We start from the raw sequence: 26,182 nt of genomic DNA, 5'->3' as shown, positions 1-26,182 counted from the left end.
GTTCACTTGGAAAGCCATCTGGTCCTGGGATTTTCTTTGATGGCAAGCTCTTTATTGCTGTTTCAATATCTTTGATTGTTATTGGTAGGTTTATGTGTTCTATATGTTCTTGACTCAGTACAGGAAGGTTGTATTTATCTAAGAAGTTGTCAGTTTCCTCCAGATTTTCTATTTTGTTGGAATATAGTTTTTCAAAGTAGTTTCTGATAATCCTCTGGATTTCTACACTGTCAGTAGTAATGTCTCCTTTTTCATCCCTTATCTTCATAATTTGGGTTGATTCTCTCTTTTTTACTTAGGTTGACTAGTTCTTTATCTATCTTGTTAATTTTTTTCAAGAAACCAGCTTTTGGTTTTGTTGATTTTCTGTATTTTTTATTCTTTATTTTGTTAATTTCTGCTCTAATTTTAATTATTTCCTGTCTTCTACTGGCTTTGGGGTTCAATTGTTCCTGCTTTTCAAGGCTTTGAGGTGTGTCGTTAGGTTATTTATTTGAAGATTTTCTGTTTTTCTTATGTGAGCACTCAGTGCTATAAATTTTCCTCTTAACAGTGCCTTCAAAGTGTCCCAGAGGTTTGGATATGTTGTGTCTTTATTACCATTTGTTTCTAGAAATTTCTTGATTTCACCTCTTATATCTTCTATGGCCTATTCCTCATTCAGAAGTGTGGTGTTCAGTATCCACATGTTAATGTTATTTCTCTTGGTCTTCTTATAGTTGATTTCTAGTTTCAATCCATTATAGTCTGAAATGACACAGGGAAGTATGTAAAATTTTTTGAATTTGCTAGTGCTCATTTTGTGTCCTGGGATGTGATCTACTTTGGAGAAAGTTCCGTGAGCAGCTGAGAAAAATGTAAACACTGCTGTAGTTGGGTGAAATATTATATGTGTCCAATAGGTCCATTTGATTAATGGTGTTCTTTAGTAATGAGGCATCTTTACTGACCTTTTGTCTGGAAGATCGGTCTAATGTTGTGAGAGGTGTGTTGAAGTCTCCCAGTATTATTGTATTGGGATTTATGTGACTTCATATCACAAAGAGTTTGATTTATGAAAGTAACTGCACCTATGTTTGGGGCATAGGTGTTATTATTTTCTCTTGCTGGATTATTCCTTTTACCAGTAAAATATGACCTTCTTTGTCTCTTCTAATAAGTTTGGGTTTGAAGTCTAACTTGTGTGATATCATAGTTGTTACTCCTGCATGCCTTCAAGTTCCGTTAGCATGGATTATCTTGCTCCAGCCCTTTACCTTGAATTTGTTCCTATCTTTACTTGTAAGGTATGTTTCTTATAAGCAGCAGATGGATGGATTATATTTTTTAATCCATTTTGCCACTTATGTCTTTTTATTGGGGAGTTGAGGTGATTTACATTTAGTGTGATTATTGAGAGATAATTTTTAATTCCTAACATGTTAAGATTTTATTTGTTTGAGATACTGTTTATTCTTTTTTGCTTAGTTGTCTGCTGGATGGAAAATCTTGTTTCTCTGGTTTTGGTGTGTATTACCTATTTCTTCTTTGTAGTTAATCTCCTTGAGTATTTTCTCTAGCGCTGATTGTGAAGATATAAACTCCTTCAGTCTGTTTGTTGTGGAAGCTTCTTATTTCCCCATGTAATTTGATAGATAGTTCTGCTGGGTAGAAAATTTTTTTTGTTCAGAGTTTAGAATATGTTACTCCCAGCCCTTCTGGCTTCATGACTTGGTTTGGGAAGTCTGGAGTGATTCTAATTGGTTTGCCTTTGAATGTCACTTGGCCTTTTGTTTTTGTTCCTGCCGAAAGGTTAGGCCAGTGCTGGGGCCAGTGGCCGGCATCACAGCCTTCCATGAGGCAAGGCCGCTACTGAGGCCTCCGAGGCCGGAATCAGAGCCTGTCAAGGGGTTAGGCCGATGCCAGGGCCAGCAAGGCCAGGATTGGAGCCTGCCATGAGGCAAGGCCGGAGCTGGGGCCTCCAAGGCCAGGATCAGAGCCTGCTGAGTGGTTAGGCTGGTGCTGGGGCCAGCGGCCATCATCAGAGCCTTCCGTGAGGCAAGGCCACTACTGAGGCCTCCGAGGCCGGGATCAGAACCTGCCTTGAGGCTAGGCCGGTGCTGGGGCCACCGAGGCTGGGATCGGAGCCAGCTGAGGGGTTAGGCTGGTGTCGGGGCCAATGAGACCAGAATTGGGGCCTCCCATGAGGCAAGGCCGCTGCTTGAGCCAGCGAGGTCTGGATCAGTCCACCGGGTAGCTAGGCCAATACTGGGGCCGTCAAGAGTGGGATTGGTACTTGCAACGCGGCATGCACAGAGAAATATCGCAGAAAATAAAAACCAGATGCTTCCCCTAATCAGCAAAAACTAGGAGGAAAGGGGCAACAGAAAGAGGTTGAACTATAGAAAGGGCCCTATAGTGGAGCAACTAAGGTGACCAATCACGGGTATGGAATAGGGGAGGATGGAGCCTCTTTAAAACGCAGGAGGTACATAAACAAATGTATCAAAGTTAATCATCAAACAAGCATGGGATCGAGGGAGAGGGAGGAAATGGTATGGGGGCTGGATGAGGGCTAATTGGATGATGTGTGCTTGTATATCCTCTCAAGTCTTGTATTCCAATGTGATATATGATTACAATGCACCAATAAAAAAATAAAATAAAATAAAAATAAAAAAACAAAAAAAGAGACCCTGTTTCCAAATAAAAGTATAAAAATAGGTCTGGGAGTATAACCCGGAGGTAGAAGGGTTTCCAGGAACCCCAGTACCACCAAAAAAAAAAAAAAAAAAAAAAAGATTCTCTCCTTGGCGTCTTAATTGGTCATTTTGTCTATTATGTGATGTGGGGAACCTTTTCTCAGATCTTGTCTAAAGGGAGTACGATATGTTTCCTGAACCTGTGTATCGACATCTTGCTTTGTGTTTGAAAATTTTTCTGCTATTACTTCTTTGAAGAGATTGTTGATCCCTTTGGTTTAACCTTCTTTTCCCTCCTCTATGCTGATAATTCTTTGTTTGGCTCTCTTAAAATAGGCCCATATTTCTTCAATGTCCAATACCTGTTGATGAATTATTTTTTCTATGTTATAAACTATGTGTTCATTTTCGGAGTGATCATATTCAAGGAGCTAGATTCTAGTCTCCATGTGGTCTAATCAATTGTTTATAGTTTTAATTAATGCCTTTACTTCAATGATTTCATCCTTTATTTCTTTCAGACTCTCTCTAAATTATTTTCTAAAATCCTGAATTATTTCTACAGTTACATTCCTGATTTGATCTTCTGGAAATCTCTGCATTTCTGTGTTATCAGGTTCTATTATTCTGGGGTTATGAGAGCTCATTGCTCCATTGTTGTTCCTCCTTCCATGATTTTAGAAGTTTGTACCTATTGCTTTTGGTAGATTTATCTCAGTCTCTAGGTGTCAGCTGGTTTATTCAAAGGCAAGTTGTATTCAACAGTGAAGGTTGAGTAAGGAGGAAGTGAAGGAGTAATGAAGAATAGGGTAAGGTCTCAGGGTTGAATACTATGAGTATATGAGTTTGTTAAGGTCATATATACTAGAGATTAGAGATAGTACCAATGTAGTAGAATTCTAGTAACCAATGTAGAGTTTCTGGTATAGTAATATGAATTGGATTTAATATAAGACAAGGGAGTGATAAAAAGAAGAGAAAATATACAAAAGGCATTGAGAGGAGAGAGTAGATTTGTACAAGGGCAGAAGCTTGAGAGAGGATTTTGTATGAGGGTTAAAAAAACAACAAAAACAAAGGAAAACAAAAATCATAAAAACAAAACAAAAACACAAAAAAATCCATAAACCCCCTCCAAAAAAAAAGAAAAAACAAAACAAAAGAAACATCAAGTATACACACACAAAAAGAACAAAAAAAACCAATCCCAACAACGAATTGATGTGACTCTACTAATAAATTCAGCAGTCTCTCTCTGTAGATACTGAGTGCTACCAGCACCTTTCCCTCTGTGAGTCTTGTTCTTTGAGTCTATGCAGAGGGTCTTTATCAATGGGACACCCTCCACACTTTCCACAGATTTGGAGACTAGTTCTCTCCCTATCTCTGTCGGTAGCGTATGCCTCTGAGACCAAACTCAATGTAGGAGTCTCAGTTCTCCACAGCTAGGGTGGGACTAGTCTGACTTCTCCATGGTCACCGCAATTGGGATGTGTTTATGGTGTTGCCGGTGATCCTACTCATTGGGTTTAGAGCTAAGCGTAAGATTCCCTCCACACTTTCCACTGATCTGAGTCTGAGTCTGTCTGAGCTTCTGATATGATCAACAGCAGATCCCACTCCCACTTTCTCTGGGTTCTTTTCTGATTCACCATGACTTCACTTATTGTGCTCTGGATCTCTAGGGGGTGTGGTACTCTCCACTGCCACCACTCCTTCCCTGAGTTGTATCACAAAGTCTCAGACCCAGGGAGTTAGTCGCAGCTGCGCCAGACTCTGAGGGCGCCAGGCTGGGGGCTTTCCTTTAGGGGACTGAGACTAGGGTGTAGTAATTTCTGCCACCCCTACTCCTGCACTGCACTGAACTGTTAGATGTCAGACCCAGGGAGTTTATCAAAGCTAGTTGAGTCGCCGAGGGTGCAACACTGGGATTTCTCCTGTAGGGGCCGCAATTTCACTTACGATTGTAGTGAGCATTGGGCTGGAGCTCTTGCGGGTGTGGTAAACTCACCACTGCTGCTGGCAATATGGCGTCACCACCATGCCCTCGGCTATGAGGCTGGTGTATCTCTCCTATGTTTTTGAGCTCCTCTCTGAATCTCTGGAGACCGTGATGGGCTTGGCCCTGAAAATTTTAGCCCGTCTTTGTGCTGTAAGTGCTGCTGAATTACATCCAACTGGACTGCAACTGGTCGCTTCAGCTCCTTTCCTTTTCCTCCCTGGAGTCTGGTTCTGTGAGGCAAGATAGCATCTGTGCGGCGGCTGCCACCGCTGCAATAGGCCGGTTTCTTTTTTGCTTCTCTGTTCTAGTCTTCTTTTTTTTCTGTCTCTTGTATTTATAGCTTCTATTTCTCTATTGATAGTATTTTCTGGCTCTGTAAGGTGTTATTTTTGACGTTATGGAGATCAAGCGTCAGCAGTACTCGTAGAAGCTGCTTTACTCAGTCAGCATCTTCCCCTCCCTCCAGTAACTAATACTTTTAAGCAGTAGTTACAACATCCAAAACACTGAGGTGAAAAGAAATGATCCAGATTTGGGAAGATTAACTCAGACTATCCATGCAAAGGAAAACTGGAGAAGGGTGAGATATATCTGGGGAAGGACAGAATATCTGAATCATCTAGGTGACTAAGCCATTAGGTTAAATACTAGATACACAGCATTGGCTAAGTTTACATGTTTTTTTGCTCCCCATAATGCATATGAGCACCTTATTTAAAACATTACTACACAAGTTAAAAAAATTAAGTTGAGAAGCTTAAAAGCAGAAAGATGATCATGAATGACAAAGAAAAAGCATTTTAAGTGAATTTGTTGCATTTAGAAGTGGCTCATAGAAGTGACTATATCTTACAGTAGTATCAGGAATCTATTAATATTTCACTCCTAGTAAATACGTTTATATTTGCTGAGTATAAGTCGATACCCAAAGAGGTAATAGGAAATTATCAACTAGTTTTATCCTTTTCATTCCCCAAAGCTGCACATGACTAGCAGGGTCCTGTAACTTTTTCCATTCTCCCTGTATGGTATTTGATTATTTCAGAATATTTCTTTCAGTTTATACTCTGTGCACAATCCTCCTCAACAATGTTTCTCCAGGTTTAACTTGTCACTGGTGTCACCTAGTGCCTCTCCAAATTCACCTCAGACCAGTGGACTCATGGTGACACACAAAAGGTATCATGGGATATAATTAACTTCATCACATGTAACTAAATACACAAGGATTCTAATCCAAATAAGCGGCACTTACTTATGTCCATTTAAGGCTGCATGGTGTAAAGCAGTGTAACCCGAACTGTCAGTGCAGTTCACATTGGGGCCTCGCCAGATGCTGCAAATAAAGCACAAGCGCAGAATTAGCAGTTACGCAGAACAGTGCTTGAAAAACAAAAAGAAGCCTGATAGCCCAAAGCCAGCAGCATGTTGCATATGAAATGTTTAGCCATGTAGAAAATGACTGCCCTTGTTCATGTTTTCCCCTCAAAACAACTCCATTTATTTGATACTAGGAAATTAATAGGGAATGTAACTGTTTCAGAAATTATTAATGGATATGTATTCATTGCCATGAATTAAAGTTTGGATCCAAAAATTACCTATTACTTTCTATGATTACTTAAATATTAACATGCAAATACTATATTCTCTACCAGCAAGCAAAGATTTATGACACCTGCCTCCTTCTAATACCCTCATTTTGAGATGGCAGTGATTTATGTAAGTTATAACACACTTTTGCATTAGGGGAAGAATAAACTTTTCTTGCTGTTCTATTGCTACCAAAAATGTAATCAATATTTCATACTTGAAAACAAAATTGAGTATTTCGAAAACTATAAGAGGATTCGAATAATCGCAGTTATCACTGATTTTACTATACAATATTATTCTGGAGATAACATGTAAAGAGTCTGTTTTATCCTTAATTACTATGACTAAAAAATTGTTTGTAAGCCGGGCGTGGTGGCGCATGCTTGTAATCCCCGCGCTTGGGAGGCGGAGACAGGAGGATCGCGCAGGTTCGTAGCAAGCCACGCTGGTTTAAGAGACCCTGTTTCAAAAATATAAAATAGGTCTGGGAGTGTAGCCCATAGGTAGAAGGGCTTCCAGGAACCCCAGTACCACCAAAAAAAAAAAATTATTTGTAGCTTTTGAAAAAATACAACATTAAAAGACACTTTTTCAAAAGCAGAACAAAAATGATTATATCTATTGTTCATGATGATACTAAGATTATCAAAGATACTAACTGATGACAAATGAATTCATATTCATGAAATATTTACTGTACATCAATTCTGACTGTACATTAAGGTAGGCATTGAGAGTACAAAATTCTTAAGGGCTTTCATTATAAGAACATAGTCTAAAAGAGAAGACAGACATATGAACTTTTAATTAAAAAGTACTAAAAAAAATTAAGGTACCAGAAAGCACACAAGCTAATTCTAAGAAAAGAGTGAACAACTGCCCCAAGTGAGAGATTATGACAGGATTAAACTAAGGTGGGACAATGAAAATGAGTATAATGAACTGACTCAAGGGTTAATTAAAAGAAGAGTCATTAAGACACAGGGATCCACTGAAAGAAGGTTGGGAAAAGGAAAGAGTAGTCTAAAATGACATAGTCTTTAATGACTGAAAAAAAAGCACAATAATAACTAAGTTATAAATTAAAAGAAAGAAGCAAGTTTTCTGGTAAAAGGACCATGAAGAATAGAAAAGAAACAATGATTCCTGGTTTGGAGACACTTAATTTTAATTATCTGATACACATCCATGTAAGGATTTCCACAAAGCTATGAAATATCGAGATATATATATATATACACATAGTAATTAGAAGCATGACTCACAAGTTAGACTACCTGAGTTCAAAATTTGACCTTATTACTTGCTGGGGGGAGCCCTGGATGAAGTACTAAATCTCTCTGAAATTCAATTCCTCACTTGTAAAATGGAGATGATAATAATAGTCTTATTATATAGTACTGTGAGAATCAAATGAATCAATATGTACAAAGCTCATGAAGAACTACTAGAACATAGTACTATCGTGTATTGTTAAATATAGAAACATTAAAAACTAAAATGTAAAATGATAGACAAACTGTGTTAACACTAATCAAAAGAAATGTGAGCTGGGCGTGGTGACGCATACTTGTAATCCCAGCATTTGGGAGGCTGAGACTTCAGCTACTTAGTGAGGCCCTTTGCATCTCAATGAGAACCTGTTCCCTGTTTCAAAACAAAGAATAAAAAAATAGGGCTGGGGGTGTAGCTTGAAGGCAGAATGAGTTCTACTCCCAATACTCCAAAAAGGAAGAAAGGAAGGAAGGAAGGAAGGACGGACAGACGGACGGAAGGAAGGAGGGAGGGAGGGAGGGAGGGAGGGAGGGAGGGAGGGAGGGAGGGAGGGAAGGAAGGAAGGAAGGAAGGAAGGAATAAATTTGAGTGACTGGGCCAGGGATGTAGTTTAGTGTTAGAGTACTTGTTTAGCACATACAAGGAATAGGAAGGAAGGAAGGAAGGAAGGAAGGCCGGTCAAATTATTTTATTAATATTGGACAAATTATATTTCAGAACAAAGACATATATGGAATAGAGAGCATCATTTTATACTGATAAATGAGCAGATTTGCGGGAAGACATAATAATCCTCAATATTTTCACGTATAACAATTGAATTTTAAAGTAAAGCCAAACTGATGCAAATTAGGAAAATACACTTATCTACATAACTTTGAAGATTTAATTATTCCTCTCTCAATAAAAAATAAGTAAACAGAAAATAAGTAAAGGATTATGCAAGGCTTGAATAATATCTTCAACCAACTTGACCCAACTGAAATTTATGGAACACTATCCCCAATAGCAACAGAATATACATTCTTTGCAAGTAACTCAGAAAATTTATCACAATATAGCATATTGTGGTTCATAAAAGAAGTCTCAATAAAGTTAAAAGTGTTCAAATAATACAAAATATGTTCTCTAACTCAAGTGGAATTAAATTAGAAATAAAAAAGTACCTGGAAAACTTTATAATTGGAAACTAAATAACACATAATTTTTTAAAATATCAAAAAAGAAAAATGGAAAGTATTTTGAACTGAAAGAAAACACAACATACCAAAACTTTTTAGAGGCAGCTAAAACAATACCTAAGAAAAATTAAAGAGCACTAGAATGACAATATTAGATCATAAGAAACATCTCAAAATGATGATCTCAGTTCTACTTTAAAATACAGAAAAAGAGTTAATCCTTAAGTAAGAAGAAGTAAATAAATAATTAAAGATCAGAGATGAAGTCAAGAAATGGAAAGCAGGAAAATAACATGGCAAAGTAAAGAAATTAAAAATGAGTTCTTTAAAATTTCTATAAAATCAATAAATCTAGAGTAAAGCTAGAAAACAGAAGATACACATTACCTAAACCAGGGAAAAAAGGGATAAAAATCAGAACATATTCTATAAATATTAAATGACAGCAGGAGAATATTCTAAATAACTTTATGCCAATAAACTAGAAAATACATGAAATGGATAAATTTCTTGAAAGACAAACTACCACCAAAATTCACTTAAAAAGAAATAGATAAAGCCAGGAGCCGGGCGTGGTGGTGGCGCACGCTTGTAATCCCCATGCTTGGGAGGCAGAGACAGGAGGATCGCACTGGTTCAAAGCCAGCCTCGCTGGCTTAAGAGACCCTGTTTCCAAATTAAACACACACACACACACACACACACACACACACACACACACACACATAATAGGTCTGGGCATATAACTCGGAGGTAGAAGGGTTTCCAGGAACCCCAGTACCACCAAAAAAAAAAAAAAAAAAAAAGATAAAGCTGGGTGTGGTGGCACACACTTGTAATCCCAGCATTTGGAAGGCAGAGACTGGAGGATCATGGTTTGCAGACACCCTCAGCTACTTAGTGAGGCCCTTTGCAACTCAGTAAGACCCTGTTTCAAAAAATTTTTAAAGGCTAAAAATATAGGGCTGAGGGTGTAGCTAGGAGATACAATTCCCCTGGGTTCTATCCCCAGTTCTGAGAAAGAAAAAAAAAAAAAGAAATGAAAAGAAATAGATAACCTTCACAGCCCTAAATCTATTAAAGAAATTGAATGCAAATTCAGTTAAAATATTCTCCACTGTTATAATTGGATCTGGACTGCCCCTCAAAGGTTCAATGTTGAGGGCCTGATCCCCAATGAAGCCTGTTCAGAGGTGGGAATGTGAAGGGTGAATCAATCATAGGGAATCTGACTTCATCCGTGGATTAATTCACTGAGAGGTTCACAGCTGAATGGACTATTGAGAGGTGGTAGAAACTGGGGCAGGTTAAAGTAGTGCATCCTCGAGGGCATGCCCTTGAAGACTATATCGTGTCCCTGGCCCTTTCTCCACACTCTCCTCTCTACTTCCTAAATGCTATGATATGAGCAGCTTTCCTCCCTCACCCTTCCTGAAGCAATGGAGCCAGCTCACCATGGACTGAAACCTCTGAAACCATGAGCAAAATAAATTCAACATATAAAAATAATATCATAAGCCAGTCATGATGACGCGTGCCTATAACATTGATACTTGAGAGGCTGAGACAAAAAGATTGCAGGTTGAAGGGCCTCAGCAACACGGTGAGACTCTCAGTAATCTAGCAAGATCCTGTTTCAAAAACAAAACAATAAAAAAGAATGGGAGTATATCTCAAAGGTAGAATGCCCCTGAGTTTAATTCCCAGTACCACTAAAACAGTAAGAATCATGATAATGATATTATATCATAAGAAAATGAAAAATCCCTATAATGCAAATTTTCTTTAACATTTTTTTGCATACTAACAAACTAAAAGGGAATAATTTTGATTATCTCAACAGACACAGATATTGGATCCTAATGAAAAACTATTACTAAACTGGCAAAAGAAAAAAATTTCATCAACCTGGTACCAAACAACTGCAAAAACCCTACAATTACTTAAAATATTCATAGTATTTAATGATTAAAGGTTAAATTCTTTTCCTTAAGAATAAGAACAAGGCAAGAATATCTGTTTTTGCCACTTCTATTCAACATGTACTCATGATTCTAGCCAATATAGTGACTAGAAATACAGTAATAAGAAAATGAAATAAAAGGTATAAAGGTTGTGAGAGAAGAAGAAAAATATCTTTAAAATTATCTTTAAGACAAAATAATCATGTGTGTAAAAAATTCTATAGGAACTACAAAAATACTACTGAAATTAAATATGATTAGGGGATACTGTCTGAGTATAGTGAACTCTCTGATTTATCTTTGCAATGCTTCTATAAATCTAAAATTAATTCAAACTAAAATGTTTAAAAGTAAGGCTTATTGCCGGGTGTGGTAGTATAAACTTGTAATCCTAGTTTGGGAGGCTGAAACAGGATGACAGGGTTGTAGCTAGCCTCAGCTACTTAGTAAGACTCTGTTTCAAAATAAAGAATAAAAAATAGGGCTGGGGGTGTAGCTCAGAAGTAGAATGCCCAAGGGTTCAATCCTCCATACCACAAAAAAAGTAAAGCTTATTTCAAAAAAGCAATAAAAAAATTGTTTCAATCTATGTTACAAGATACAACTGCTCAATATATAAAAATCAACTGCATTTTATATGCAAGCAAAGAACAATCAGAAATTATGTCTTTAAGTATTAGTTACAAAAAACACCATTCTATGAAAATATGAAATACTTAGGATTAAATGGTATAATAGACATACAAACCTGTATATTGAAAACTACTAAATACTTCTGAGATAAACTAAACAAATAGAGAGATAGACCAAGTTGATGAATCACAAGACTCAATATTGTTACAATGACAACTTTCCACAAATTATCTTCCAATTCAATGCAATCAAGTCAAAATTCCACAAACTGTTTGATAGAAATTGACTAATCTTAAAATTCATATGGAAATTCAAAGGTCACAGAATAGCCAAAGTAATACAGAAAAGAAGAAGAGTTGGTGGCTGGGCGTGCTGGCACATGCTTGTAATCCCAGTGCTTGGGAGGCTGAGACAGGATTGCACAGGTTCAAAGGCAGCCTCAGCTACTTAGTGAGGCTCTCAGCAACTTAGTGAGACCCTGTTTCCAAATAAAATAAAATAGGTCTGGGAGTGTAGTACAGAGGTAGGTAGAAAAAAAAAGACTGAAGATTTACAATACCTGATTTCGAGACTATGGGAAAGCTAGAGCAAGACAGTGTGTAGATGTAGTAAAGACAAATCAATAATCAGAATGGGGAAATAGACAAAGTTCAGACATATATATGCAATTGATTTTTGCCAAATGTTCAATGGCAATTCATTATAGAAAAGACATTCTTTTCAAAATTGTTGCTGAAATAAATGGGTAGCCTCAGGCCAAAATTAAGTATTGATCTATACCTCTTCATACTATACACAGAAATTAACTAAACATGAATCATACATCTAAAAGTCATACCCTGAAACTGTAAAAATTCTATAAGAAAATGATGAGAACATTTTTGTAACCTTGAATTAAACCAAGATTTCCTAGATATGACACCAAATAAATGACCCCCAAAAGAAAATTTAATAAAGTGGACGACTATGTAAAAATTAAGGGCATGTGCTCTTCAAAGACACTGTTAAAAGAATGAAAAGGAGATGGGCTGAGAGAAAACATTTGCAAATGAAAATTTTTAATTAATATTTATTGGTGCATTATAATTATACAGAATAGTGGGATTTGTGTGATGTATTCATGCATACACATAACATAATTTGGCCAATTTCATTCCCAGGACCTCCCCTTTGCCTGTCTCCTTCCTCTTCTTGTGTTCCTCTTCCTCTGCTGGTTTAAATCTACTGATATAAATATTTATATAACAAACAAAACCTATATAGAGATGGCAGGTAAGAACCTGAAAACATGCTCAACATCATTTGTCTTTAGAAAATTAAAAATTAGAATCACAAAGGTTAAAATATAAAATAAAAGTGAGTAAGTTACAACTGACTCACTTACTATGGACAATTGTATAACAACAAAATGGGTAACCAAGAGGAAATGGATGAATTCTTAGAAAATGCAAGCTACCAATACTGAATCATGAAGGAATAGCCCCAGTAAAGCAATAAACAAATAGAAGTTACATTCAAAATCCTCCAAGCAAAAAAGCACCCAAGACAAGAGGGTTTTATAGCAGAATTCTACCAAACATTCAAAGAAGAATTAATATAAATACATTTAGAACTTCAAAAGTAGAGCTGCAGGAAATAGTCCTTAATATGTTTTATGAGGACAGAATCACCTCAATACCTAAAGACATCACAAGAAAACTACAAGCCAATTTCTCTGAAGAACAATGATGTAAAAATCCTCAACAAAATGTTATCAAACTGAATCCAAAACTACATAAAAACATTACATAGCATGCCCAAGTAAAATTTATCTCTTGTATTCAAAACTGCTTAAATATATGTTAATTAATATGATTTACCAAAGAACAGAATTAAATATAAAAAACACATGTTTATCTCAACTCATGTGGAAAAACATTCAACAAGTCCAACATTTTTTCACTATCAAAAACTCTCAACTGTTTGTATATAGAAGAAAAATTTCTTGACATAATGAATATCATTTATGAAAAACACTAGAGATAATATTATAATCAATGGAGAACTAAAATTCTTTCCACCAATATTCACAGAAGCAAGGATGTCCACTGTTACCACTTTCATTCACCATAGTAATAGAAGAACTCACAAGAGCAATTAGATAAGAAAAAGGAACAAGAAAACATCCAAATTGAAAAGGAAAAAGGAAAACTATTTCTGTATATAGAAAAGCCCAAATATTTAACAAAAAAATCTTTTACAACTAAGAAATAAATCAGTAACATTGCAAGATATAAAACCAACATGCAAAAAATAAAAAACATATGTATACACAAATAATAAACTAAATAAAAAGGAACTCAAGGAAATAATTCCATTTTTAGTAACATAAAAAAAAACTTGGAATAAGTTTAAATAAGGAACTGAAACTTTAAACACTGATAAAAGATACTAATAAATGAAAAGATATCCTATGCTCATGGATTAGGAGAATTAATATTGTTAGACTGTCCACACAACCTAAAGCAGGATACATACTCTACACAATCCCTATCAAAATCCCAATAGCTTCATTCACAGAAATAGAAATAGAAAAAAATCCTAATTTGTATGAAACCATAAAATATAGTGAAGAGCCAAACAATTCTGAAAGAAAAACAGTTGAAGGTATCACACTTTCTAATTTCAAAAGTTTATTACATAGCTGTAGTAATTATACAATATGGTACTGACATAAAAAACGAGATACCAGTGAAACAGAATAAAGAACCCAGAATAAATGCAAGCATATGTGCAAAACAAGTTTTTGAGAAGAGTACCAAGAAGACACAGTATGAAAAAGATAATCTTTTAAATATATGATACTGGGAAAACCCAGTTTACACATAGAGTAGAATGAAATTGGGTCCTTATCATATGCCATTGATAAAAATCAACTTAATGGATTGAAAAATGTACAAAATTATAAAGTATAAAATCTCTAAAAGAAAGCATAATGGACAAGCTTCTTGAAACCGACCTTGGCAACAACTGGATATCACCCCAAAAACTCAGGCCACAAAAAGTAAAAAATAACTACCTAGATTACATCAAATTAAAAAGTTCTGCAAAGCAAAAACAATAATCTACAAAATAAAATGGCAAAGCCAGGCATAGTGACGCACACTTGTAAACTTAGTACTTGGGAGGCTGAGACAGGAGGATCACACAGATTTGAAGCCAGCATCAGTTACTTAGTGAGGCCCTCAGCAACTTAGTGAGACTCTGCTTCCAAATAAAATATAAAATAGGACTGGGAGTGTAGCTTGGAGGTAGAATGCTCCTGGGTTCCATCCCCAGTACTGCCACACACACACACACAAAAAAATGGCAGCCTGTGGGATGAGGAAACAAAATACTTAGAAACCATATATCTGATAAAGGGTTACAATTTAAAATTTATAAAGAAATACAATTCAATAGTGTAAAAACAAGTAATCCACTTTAAAAATGGGCAAAAGACCAGAATACATTCACCAAAGAAGATTAAAACTGGCCAGCAAATAGGTATATGAAAAATTGCTCAACATTGTTAATCATCAGGAAAATGTAAGTCAAAACAACTATAAGACACTACCTTGTGTCCATTAGGATGGCTATTATCCAAAAGTCCAAATAGCTGGTATGGTAGTACACACTTGTAATCCTTGAAGAAAATAGCAACCTTTTCCATAATCATTTTATAGAAACCCCAATTTTAATTTTATGAAGAAAGTTAGTGCCAGGTATGGTGGCACATGCTTTTAATCCCAGTACTTGGGAGGCTGAGACAGGAGGATCAAAGGTTCACGGCCAGCCTCAGCTACTTAGTGAGACCCTATATCAAAATGAAAAATTAAAAAAAGGGCTGGAGGTGTAGCTCAAAGGTAAAATGTCCCTGGGTTCAATCCCACAAAAATAAAAAATAAAAATTAATTAAATTATTCTGATGGCCGGGCATGGTGGCACACGCTTGTAATCCCCGTGCTTGGGAGGCAGAGACAGGAGGATCGCGCAGGTTCGAAGCCAGCCGTGCTGGCTTAAGAGACCCTGTTTCCAAATAAAAATATAAAATAGGTCTGGAAGTGAAGCCCGGAGGTAGAAGGGTTTCCAGGAACCCCAGTACCACCAAAAAATAAAAATAAAAAAATAAAAGACAAATAGCACATGGGCTACGTAATCTCAGTACACAGGAGGCCACAACAAGAGGATCAGAGGTTTAAAGTCAGTTTCAGCAACCTAAGACAACCCTAAGCAACTTAGCAAGCCTGGCTCAAAATGAAAACATTAGCCATAGTGGTGGCGCACGCCTGGAATCCCCGCGCTTGGGAGGCGGTGGCAGGAGGATCGCACAGGTACGAAGCCAGCCGTGCTGGCTTAAGAGACCCCTGTTTCCAAATAAAAATATAAAAAAATAGGTGTCTGGGAGTGTAGCCCGGAGGTAGAAGGGTTTCCAGGAACCCCAGTACCAACAAAAAAAAAAAAAAAAGAAAAGAAAAGAAAAAATTAAAAAAGGCTGGGGATGTATCATCTCAGAGGTAAAATTCCCCTGGATTCAATCCCTAGACACAAGTAAACAAATTAAAAAAGATAAATGAATAAAGATACTGTGGTAGGTGGACATGCATGTCATATATATTACAATTATTATTAACTCTATAAAAGTCATATCTTATCATTTATCAAAACATGGATAAGGCTGGAGGACATAATGATAAGTGAAATAAGAGAGACACCGAAAAAATATTGCATAGTATTACTTATGTGTGAAATTTGAAAAATACTGGCTACCAGGACTATTCAGAAGCAGGGAAGAAATGGGGAAATGTATATCAAAAAATATATAATAGTAGATATATGCAGTATAAAAAATATCTAGAGCCCTAATTTGTAACGTGAGTACTACAGGTCAAAAAAGGGGTGGGGTGTATGTATATGAGATTCATGCTAAGTGAATAGATTTTAATTGTTCTTGCTAAAAAAAAAGGTAATTGTGAGAAGCATCACTATAATGATCTTTTATATACTATCTATATGTAACCCCCTTAACATCACATTATACACTGCATCCTTTAAATATATGCTATATATTTTTAGGTGAATCTTTCCTATGTTGCAGAGGCTGGCCTCAAACTTGCAATCTTCCTTCTTCAGTTTCCCAAATATGCAAAATGATAGGATATCTCATCTAAATAAAAATAACTAAAAACATTGTGGGGGGAAATGTCCACTGGACTGAATAACAATTTCATTAAGATTTCTTATCTTTTGAGAAAAAATAAACAATAGATCTAGTCATTTTAGAATATAATGCATAATTACACAAAAGCCAGTAAATTACAGAGCATCATGGCCAAAATTATACTGCCAAATATTTTCCTTATACACACCACACACACACACACACACACACACACACACCTTTACTGGTACATTTAGTTCAGAGTGATACTGACATAGATGCTCACAACACTTGGTGAGCTTTCCCCTGGCTCCCTCTGTACTCCCTCCTCTTCCCTATACTTGATGTTCAGAATGGTATCAATATTCTCACATATGTGCATAACATCAATGGAAGTGCCTCCTTTGCTAATGCTCCCTCCCCGGGACCTCCTCCCTGGCTTCACTGAGGTTTTTCCTCCATTATCTAAAGTCCCTCTGGTATCCTTATTACTCCATAGCTTCTATATATGAGAAAAAGCATATGATTTTTCACTTCCTGTGATGGGCTAATCTCACTTAAATACTATTCTCCAAGTCCACCAATTTTCCTGCAAATGACATAACTTTGTTCTTCTTTATTGCTGAGTAAAATTTCATTGTTTGTATATATATATCTCATAATTTTGTAATCCATTCATCTGTTGATGGACACCTAGGTTGGTTCTGTGATTTGGCTATAATGAATTGTGCTGCTATAAGCATGCATACGCATGTATTATTACTATAATTTTCTTATAGGCCCTTTGGAAAGATACCCAGGAGTGGTATAGCCAGATCATATGGTGGATCCACTCTCAATTTTTTTTTTTTTTTGGTGTACTTGGGGTGGAACCCAGGGGCTTTCTACCTCTGGGATATACTCCCAGACCTATTTTATATTTTATTTGGAAACAGGGTCTCACTAAGTTGCTAAGAGCCCCACTAAGTAGCTGTGGCTGGCTTCGAACCTGCGCGATCCTCCTGTCTCAGCCTCCCAAGTGTGGGGATTACTAGCATGCGTCACCATGCCCGGCCCATGCTCAATTTTTTGAGGAATCTCTACAGTGAATTTTATAGTGGCTGCACTAATTTACAATCCATCAACAGTGTAGAAGAGTTCCTATTTCCCCACATCCTCACCAGCATTTATTGTTGTTTTGACTTCTTGATGTTCGCCATCCTAATTGGAGTTATAAGTTTCAGTGTAGTTTTGGTTTTCATCTCTCTGATAATTATCTTAAACATTTTTTCATATATTTATTGTCTGTGTTTATTTTGTGAAGTATCTACTTAAATTATTTGCTCATTTTTTATTGAGTTGTTCTTTAGTTTAGCAATAAGTTTAAATTCTTTGTATATTCTAGATATTAGTCCCCTATCAGAAGAGTAGCTGGCAAAGATTTTCCTCTTCTTCAATTTTTTTACGTTCAAATCCTTAACACTTAACTAGAATCATGCAGAGTCATAAACATAAATTCAAGAAAATACGAGAGGATCTAAAACACAGGGCATCTATTTCAACCTAATTTCAAATTTTTTCACTAGTTTTAAAAGTATAAAATATTCCTATTGGCTCCAAGTGAAAATAATTCTTGATAAATAAACCAATAGACAAGGCAGATTAACCTTACATCTTATTATTTTTATTGTTCACCACAATTGTGGGAAGCCAGGGTGTGGCACGTCAGCCCAAGATGGCGCCCGAGCTGACTGCCAAGGATGGTGGTCTTGGCTGGCGCATGCGCTGTTGTCAGTATCACGCGCCTCATGCATGGACTGTGATGTAATGCCTCGTGGTCAGGCCAGTACGTCTATGAGGTACCTTCTAGGGAGCATGGGATGGACATGGGCGGAATGGGACTGGTGGATATTTTGGGAACAGGCTTGGTATGGTATATAAGGAAACTGCTGCGGGAATAAAGAGGAAGTAGCTTCATCAGCAAGTCAGTGTTCGTGTGTTTCTTCCCTAGGCTCTGCTGGTCAGAGCCTTAGGGTCGCGACACACAATGTCTTGTATACTTATTTTTTATTTACTTATTGGTACTGGGGATTGCACCCAGAGGCATTCTACCCCCAAGCTATACCACCATCCCTCTTTTATTTTTTTATTTGAAATAGGATCTCACTAAGTTGCTGAGGCTGGCCTCAAACCTGTGACCCTACTGTCTCAACTTCCCAAGTATTGAGATTACAGGTGTGTTAAATCATACTCAGCCTCTTATATGGTTTTTAAAATTATAGGAGATACTGTGTGGTATCTTTTGCTACCTTGAGGTAATCAAGAGGCACAAGAATTGTAACCAAGACAGTCCTGTGTTCACAAAAGTCCTAGGTATTAGACTAACATTCTCTCACCTCAAAGCTGCAAGGGGCCATTAACTTTGAGAGATATGAAAGGATTCATAGTGTGATGTAGCACCATTTCAGGAAACACAGTCTTCATAGAAAGGCTCTTTGCTCTCTTTCCTTCTCATAGGTATAGGATTAAAAACAAACAAACAATAAACAAAAACACGCAGCTAGTTTTCTTCCCAAGTCCCAGTACAGAAAGGCCAAAAACAAAAAAAAGCTGGGACATGTCTGCATTTAGAAATAACTGACATTCAATTCATGTTAGGGTATTTTCTTTGCTTGACCTACCAATGACCTTTTGGAATTAAGGCAGGTCAGATGGAGAAAAGAGATGGCAAAACAATGAACTAAAAGAATGAACTGTTCTGGGTCAGAAGGAATCAAGAAGTGTAGCTTCTGAAATGTATGGAATATGGGCTCTGCCCTGACCATAAAGAGTTTGAATTGGGACAGCAAATGGCTGATGAGATTGAGAGCCACAGACTGGCCATCAATCAATCAATGCAGCAGGGGGCAAACAAGTAGGAAAAGAAAACAGCCTGAGGCTACCTGCTGAGTGTGACAGCATCCATCAGTGGGAGGCACTGACAAATCTGCTTTGGAGTAATGGCGAGGAGAAAGGGTCAGACACCTTGCCACTGCGCAGTCACAGGGTAGAAGAATGCATTTTCTTCCCTTGCTGGGGGGGGGGCATTAGGGGGAGAGAGAACAGGAAGGTGCAGAGATGGGAGAAAATTGACCCTCTATTTCCCATCTTATTGAACTCCCCTGATAAAGGGAGAAAGTTTTAAATAAAACATGAGGATGAAGTTTTCAAGTGGACAGACCCAACAAAGCTGTAATATTTAAACTACTATATATCAAGACCTAAAGTAAATCAACAACCAGCACAAGGATAAAAAATAGATCAATGAAACAGAAGAAACCCCAGAAACAGAGCCCAATCTATGCAGTCCCTTGATTTATGACAAAGATAACATCAAAGTACAGTGAGGGAGGGATGATCTTTTATTACAGGGTGCTGAGTCAATTCCAAGTCCACATGAAAGAAATAAATCTGGACCCCCCTACCTCAAGCCATATACAGAAAAAAATCTAGATGGTTTGCAGATTTAAATATAAAAGATTAAGCCGGGTGTGGTGGCGCATACTTGTAATCCCCGCTCTTGGGAGGCTGACAGGAGGATCATGCAGGTTCGAAGCCAGCCTCAGCTGGCTTAAGAGACCCTGTTTCCAAATAAAATATAAAATAAGTCTGGGAGTATAGCCCAGAGATAGAAGGCCCCTGAGTTCCATCCCCAGGACCACCAAAAATAAATAAATAAATATGAAAGATTAAAATTTTCAGAAGATAGCAACTATCAATAACCTTCAGGTAGATAAAAATGTCTTAACACACAAAAAGCACAAGCCATAAAGAGAATAATCAATCAATTGGACTACATGAAAAGTAAGAACTATTTTTGATAAATAGACACCATTAAGGGGCTAAAAAATACCACTCACAGAAAGAAGGGGTGTGTGGAGCACATATTTTTAAAAGGGGACTCTTTAAAGCCAAAGAGGAACTTCAACTCCCAAAGCACAGCTTGGTGTGGCTCACCACACTCCAGCATGATGTGCACTGTGCAAACATAACTCTCACAGCACACATGGACATAGCACAACAAATCTCAGTTATCAGGCAAGCATAATGGCACCAGATAGAAAGACACAAGGTACAATACCAAGGCATGATAGGCAATGTGCAGGCAAGGAGGTAGAAAGGAAGTAGGCAGATAGGAAAGAGGCCTCAGTAGAAAAACTTAATTTCCTGAGGGGCGAAGAATACTAATTAACCTCCAAGGCTCCTAAAAGAGACCAGCTCTTCCAAGGTTCAGAGATAAGAATGACCAAAGCTTCACAAAACCATCTGTTTACTAATCAACAAACCCAGGAGACATCACTGGAGTAAGTCTGACACCCCTACTGAAAGGAGACCCCCTCAAAGGATATGCAAATACCCTATGCAGATTTTAGGAACTGCCTTCCAGACTCCAACCAACAGAAGACATGCAGAAATATATAAACCCCTAGACCAGTCACCAGGAAGGTTACCCACTCTGGGAACCCCTCCCCGTTGGGGAGCTTTACTCTCTCTCTCGCAGGTCGTGTTAGCTTTAAGAGAAGGTGGGGTGCAATTGAAGGCACTTGGCCCGGGATACACTCAGGTAGTGACCTGAAGGCCTCTGCTGGAATCAAGGTCGACCAGGACCCCTAGGGATGACCTGCACTTCTTTTCTGGCAGATCGCATGGACTTTGGGAGAAAGCAGCTTGCAACTGAAGGCATTTGGCTGGGGCTACCCTCAACTGTTGTCCTGAAGGCAGCTGCTGGACATCAGAGTTCTGACAGCCCTTAGGGGTGTTTGGCCACTTTTCCCTATTCCATGTTGTTTCCAATAAACCTTTTACTCCCTTCCTGACATCTGCGGGTGTCATTCTTCGCTCACAGCAGACAAGAATCCAGTAAGGAAACTCCGAGTTTCTTCTCAAGAAACCCCATTTCATCTTAAGGAAATGCCATGTTTCTTCTCAAGAAACACCGTTTCATCTTAAGGAAACGCCGTGTTTCTTCTCAAGAAACCCCGTTTCATAGGCATAAGGCCTGCTGACTGGGAACACCTTGACAACCACATAGAGTCCTCAAGGACTATAAATGTCAGCACCTGGAACGGAAAACTCACCTCTTCTTCGCCAAGGAGTCTTGCTACCTTGCTATTCCAACCACCAATAATAAGGATGAATGCTGACCTGGCCAGCTATGCTATAGCCTTCAGCCAAGTCCTCACCTTTGTTCCAGTTGAGCACTGGTTAAGTGCAGGCCTGAAGACCTAGACCAGACTCACAACTGAACTGAACCTGAAATCCTGTCAGCTGACCTCTGTGGTAAATGGACTGCCCAACCTGCTTTTCAGGTCGTATTAATCTCTGTCTCTTTCTCTGTGCCCTAAAATATCATAAGTTAAAGTTTGGATAGAGTGTTGACAAAGAAATGTTCTTTTTCACAATTATAATAAACATGTTTGAAGTGACTGAGACTGTATTTTGGCAGTTTTCCATGAAAGAACTCCTACAAAAAAAAATAATAATAAGACTTAAGGCATGCAACTCTATTTTTAAAAAAAATGGGCAAACGCTTGAACAAACATTTCAGAAAAAATAATATGCACCTCTGTGAAATTTCTAATGAGCAAGACTGAGCTAGCTAGAAAATGACTGTTTTAATAACAGAAATAAAAAATATAGAATTAGATTTAGATGGCATTATGGAGTATAATATTTAGTAGGAGTGGGAATTTCATTAGAATCCAGTTTTAGCAGAAGTTAGAAAAATATAATTGCTTTGAGTTACTTCTTATGACTTAAAACATTTCAGTTAGATTAGTCTTTTCATTTCTTAAAATTAATTGTATTAAAAACACACTATCCTGCCGGGCGTGGTGGCGCACGCTTGTAATCCCCGGGCTTGGGAGGCAGAGACAGGAGGATCGCGCAGGTTCAAAGCCAGCCGCGCGCGCTGACTTAGGAGACACTGTTTCCAAACAAAAATGTAAAAGTAGGTCTGGGAGTGTAGCCCGGAGGTAGAAGGGCTTCCAGGAACCCCAGTACCATCAAAAAAAAAAAAAAAAAAAACACTATCCTTAAATGCATCTTGGCATTTAAGAAAACACCAAAGCATGATGGTCTTTTCTCTGACTTTCTCTGCCTATTTCTCCCCTAAAGTGGGCCATAAAACCTGGTTGACCTTACCCTGGAAGAAGGTCATAAGATTCTCATTTCAGATGGATCCTCCTGATACCCAGAGAAAAGGCAAGACTTCACCTCTGAAGACAAAGAGATGCCAAGAAGAATCTGAACAAACATCTTACCAAGCTTCTGTAATTTATCATTAATGTTCTTTTGTCCTCCAATCTGTAAGTCTTTATTTGATATTTATAACTTCAAAGTAAACCAAATTCGCTATAATATAAATCATATTTCCCATGAACAAAACACATCAATAATTCCAAGTTTTTAAAAACACAAGATAGTGCTGGGCGTGGCAGCGCATGCTTGTAATCCTAGTATTTGGGAGGCTAAGACAGGAGGATCGCAGGTTTGTGGCCAACCTCAGCTACTTAGTGTGGCCCTCCACAACTTACTGAGACCGTTTCAAAATAAAGAATAAAAAATGGGGCTGGGGATATAGCTCAGAGGTAGAATGTCCCAGGGTTCAACCTAGGGAGTAACTGGGATACCAGAGAGACTCCAGACAATCAGGAGAAAGCTCAGTAAAGCCAGGAAGGTGGTTTAAGGAAAGGAAGAAGGAAGACTGAGGTTCATCAATGGAAATATTACTATTGACTATGTGTACATATGTCAATATACCAGTGTCAATCTTAGTACTCTTTACTGGGAAAGGAAGAAATGGGGAGATGGGGGAACAGGCCACCAAGTGCTGTGTGCATGTATGTCACTGTCAACATGATTTACATTATGATGTGAGACTATAATGCATCAATAAAAGCACATTATAAAAATAAAATAACAGGTAATTTTTAAAAAAGAGAAGCAACTATAATATTGACTGTACATTAACTGAAGAATATACTAAACTCTGTAGCTGAGGTACCTCCAATAATTAAGTAAATAAAGGATAATTATATACTTCCTATTGTTGTTAGACTAAATGTGTTCTGAAACTGCCTCCAGCCTTTGAGTTCCTATATAAAGAACTGAAACCTAACTAATTACTGAAAACCTAACTAATGAGTGTACTATTATAACGAATATTTGATTCTCAGCCAGTCACAGCAGCTGGGCTTCTGTCAATCATGGGCAGTTGATAAGGAAAAAAATCTGAGATGTCCTAAATTTAGTTACAAGTCAAGGATGGAGAAGAAAGATTACAGAAGATATTCAACTACAAACTTGGAGCCAATCCAACAACAACAAAAATTACTCTATATCCTCAAGTGTCTGCTAAAACTCCCAACACAAAACCCCAGGAGGATGACCAACAGGATGCTACCACATTCTGCCTACAACCCTAATCAGCCAAGGAGCAGCAAGTACTTATCCTTATAGATTAACCTCCTAACCCAAAACTGTGCCCACTTTGTGATGTCTCACCCTCAGTGTACATTACAGTGTTTTTATACGCCCAAAGTTATAAAAAATACTCTTAGCTCTGGCCTGGTGGAAAATTTCCAACTGCTAACTGGCCCTGCATCCAGTGGTTGTGGGATCTTTGTCCTTGGACCTGGCACTTTATTATTCTGGCTAGCATCTATAATGGCTCAATAAACCCTTTTATTTCAGAGATCACTTAAACTCTAGAGTTTTGGCTGCACATAGACAAATGATCAGACCATGGGCAAATATGGGCAAACTATTTTTGTACTTCACTTCTGTTTTCTGTCCATAAAAGCTGACAATTCATATTGCAGGCCACAACTCCCTAAGTCTTTTCTGGTTCTGAGAATTCCAAAATTGATCTTTATTAAAATAAATTCTATTAAATTTCATTTGTATGAAGTTTTTAACAATATTCCTTTCACATAACCACTTAAAATAAGATATGAAAGTCAATGTTTAAACAATCCTTTATATGCTAAATCAATTTATTAATAAGGGCAATTTCTTTAAAAAGAGATAGTTATATATCACTATCTCTCTTAAAAAAATCTATGAAACCTTATTTATTTTCTAAAGAGTCCTATTACCCTCCTTATCTAGATCAACCTGCAATTTAAAATGTCATAAAACTGCCGGGCATGGTGGCACATGCCTGCAATCCCAGCATTTGGGAGGCTAAGACAGGAGGATGGCAGTTTGCAGACAGCCTCAGTTGCTTAGGGAGGTCCTTTGCAACTCAGTGAGACCCTATTTCAAAATAAATAATAAAAAAAACTAGGGCTAGGGGTGTAGTGCAGAGGTAGAATGCCCCTGGATTCCATTCCAAGTACTGCAAAAAAAATTGTCTATAAGTAACTAATTGTCCTCATTTTAATTGTCTATAAGTAATTAATCATCCTCATTTTTATTTTCATTCAGGTTGTATTTGGGAAAAGCTATTTAATATAGGAACATCTATAAATAATAATCAGTCTTGGACAGTGCTAAAAGCTCATGTTTGCCTCCCCCATGATCCCATTGCTACTGATAGCTTTATGCACATTTTGTAAACAATTAAATCTGTTCACATGCAAACAATTTTGGTTTCATCATGAACAACTAAGTAGTTCACATTTTTCTTTTATATTGTTCATGATCTACACATGCTCTTTTTAAAAGCCTACTAATATAACCTATTATGTATTCCAAAGCTTTTATATACTCTTATATGAGTAAATACTCTTATAAAAATTCTTTTGAAGCATCACAAAAACAGCTCCAGGAAAATAAATTACACTTTTGGAAATTTTTATGCATCCCTTTTGGTAGCCAAATGGAGGAAGGGGAGCAAAGATTAAAATAAATACATTATTTTTAACATGGTAGGGTTTTTCTCTCATTCTTCATTGTAATAGCTCTAGAACTAGTTTACTGTTAACAGTAAATTTTTAGAGTAGTGCTGTACAAATCATTTCTACAAAGAAGGCTAAAAAGATTTTCTGCTCACCATCAGTGCACAAAATTGAACAAGTAACAAGCTTCACACACAATATGCTTCCAATGAGCATGCTCTTATGCATAAAAAAGGAAACAAAACATTTCAAGATTGTATTTGTAAAAGGATTATTTTTAAAGAAAGCACAGAACAAATTTCAGAGTAGAAAACTATGAAAGGCTGCCCAGTAGTCAAATTCATCACTGTATTTTTTTAAAAAGCAATGGTTAAAGCAGCATGACTATATTAGTTACATACCATCAACAATAAGAAAAAGCACAAAGGTAGACATAATATAGCTAAAGAACTCACTTAATATGCTATAAAATATTTTTATGTTTATCTCTATAAATGTAATTTGAACAAGCATGCTATTATTCTGCCAAGGCAAATAACATCGTAAAAATGGTCTCCTATTTGTATGATTCTGACTGATCTCACTTTTTCATGTCTTTTTTAATGCATCTAAAAACTACTAATGGTATTCACTTGTCAAAGATTAAACATATTATTCAAGTTTAGGAAACAGCTAGGATCTTTAATACAGATTAACAAATTATTCCCATGTACTGCTTTCATTTTCTCACTCCGCATCCAAATGTTATGTAATCGATTCTATTCTTATCTTCTACCATACCATAAAAATTTTTCACTGTGAGCAGTAAGT

At 37.2% G+C, this 26,182-nt stretch overlaps 1 protein-coding gene across 8 annotated transcripts in view; it reads right to left on the bottom strand.

Annotated features, from left to right (window-relative positions):
* The window catches only part of ANKS1B (ankyrin repeat and sterile alpha motif domain containing 1B), a gene marked incomplete at both ends in the record, with an annotated part of 1,119,409 nt that overhangs the window by 937,656 nt on the left and 155,571 nt on the right, over positions 1-26,182 (bottom strand). For all 8 annotated transcript variants that reach the window (XM_080705700.1, XM_080705710.1, XM_080705709.1 and 5 more), the window contains one exon: positions 5,939-6,019. In XM_080705700.1, coding sequence (XP_080561826.1) covers positions 5,939-6,019 — 81 coding nt within the window. The remainder of the gene's footprint in view (positions 1-5,938; positions 6,020-26,182) is intronic.

The sequence above is a fragment of the Muscardinus avellanarius genome (genome assembly GCF_963383645.1).
Source record: "Muscardinus avellanarius genome assembly, chromosome: 11".
In the NCBI taxonomy this organism is placed as follows: domain Eukaryota; kingdom Metazoa; phylum Chordata; class Mammalia; order Rodentia; family Gliridae; genus Muscardinus; species Muscardinus avellanarius.
This window is presented reverse-complemented; position numbering and strand designations above follow the sequence as displayed.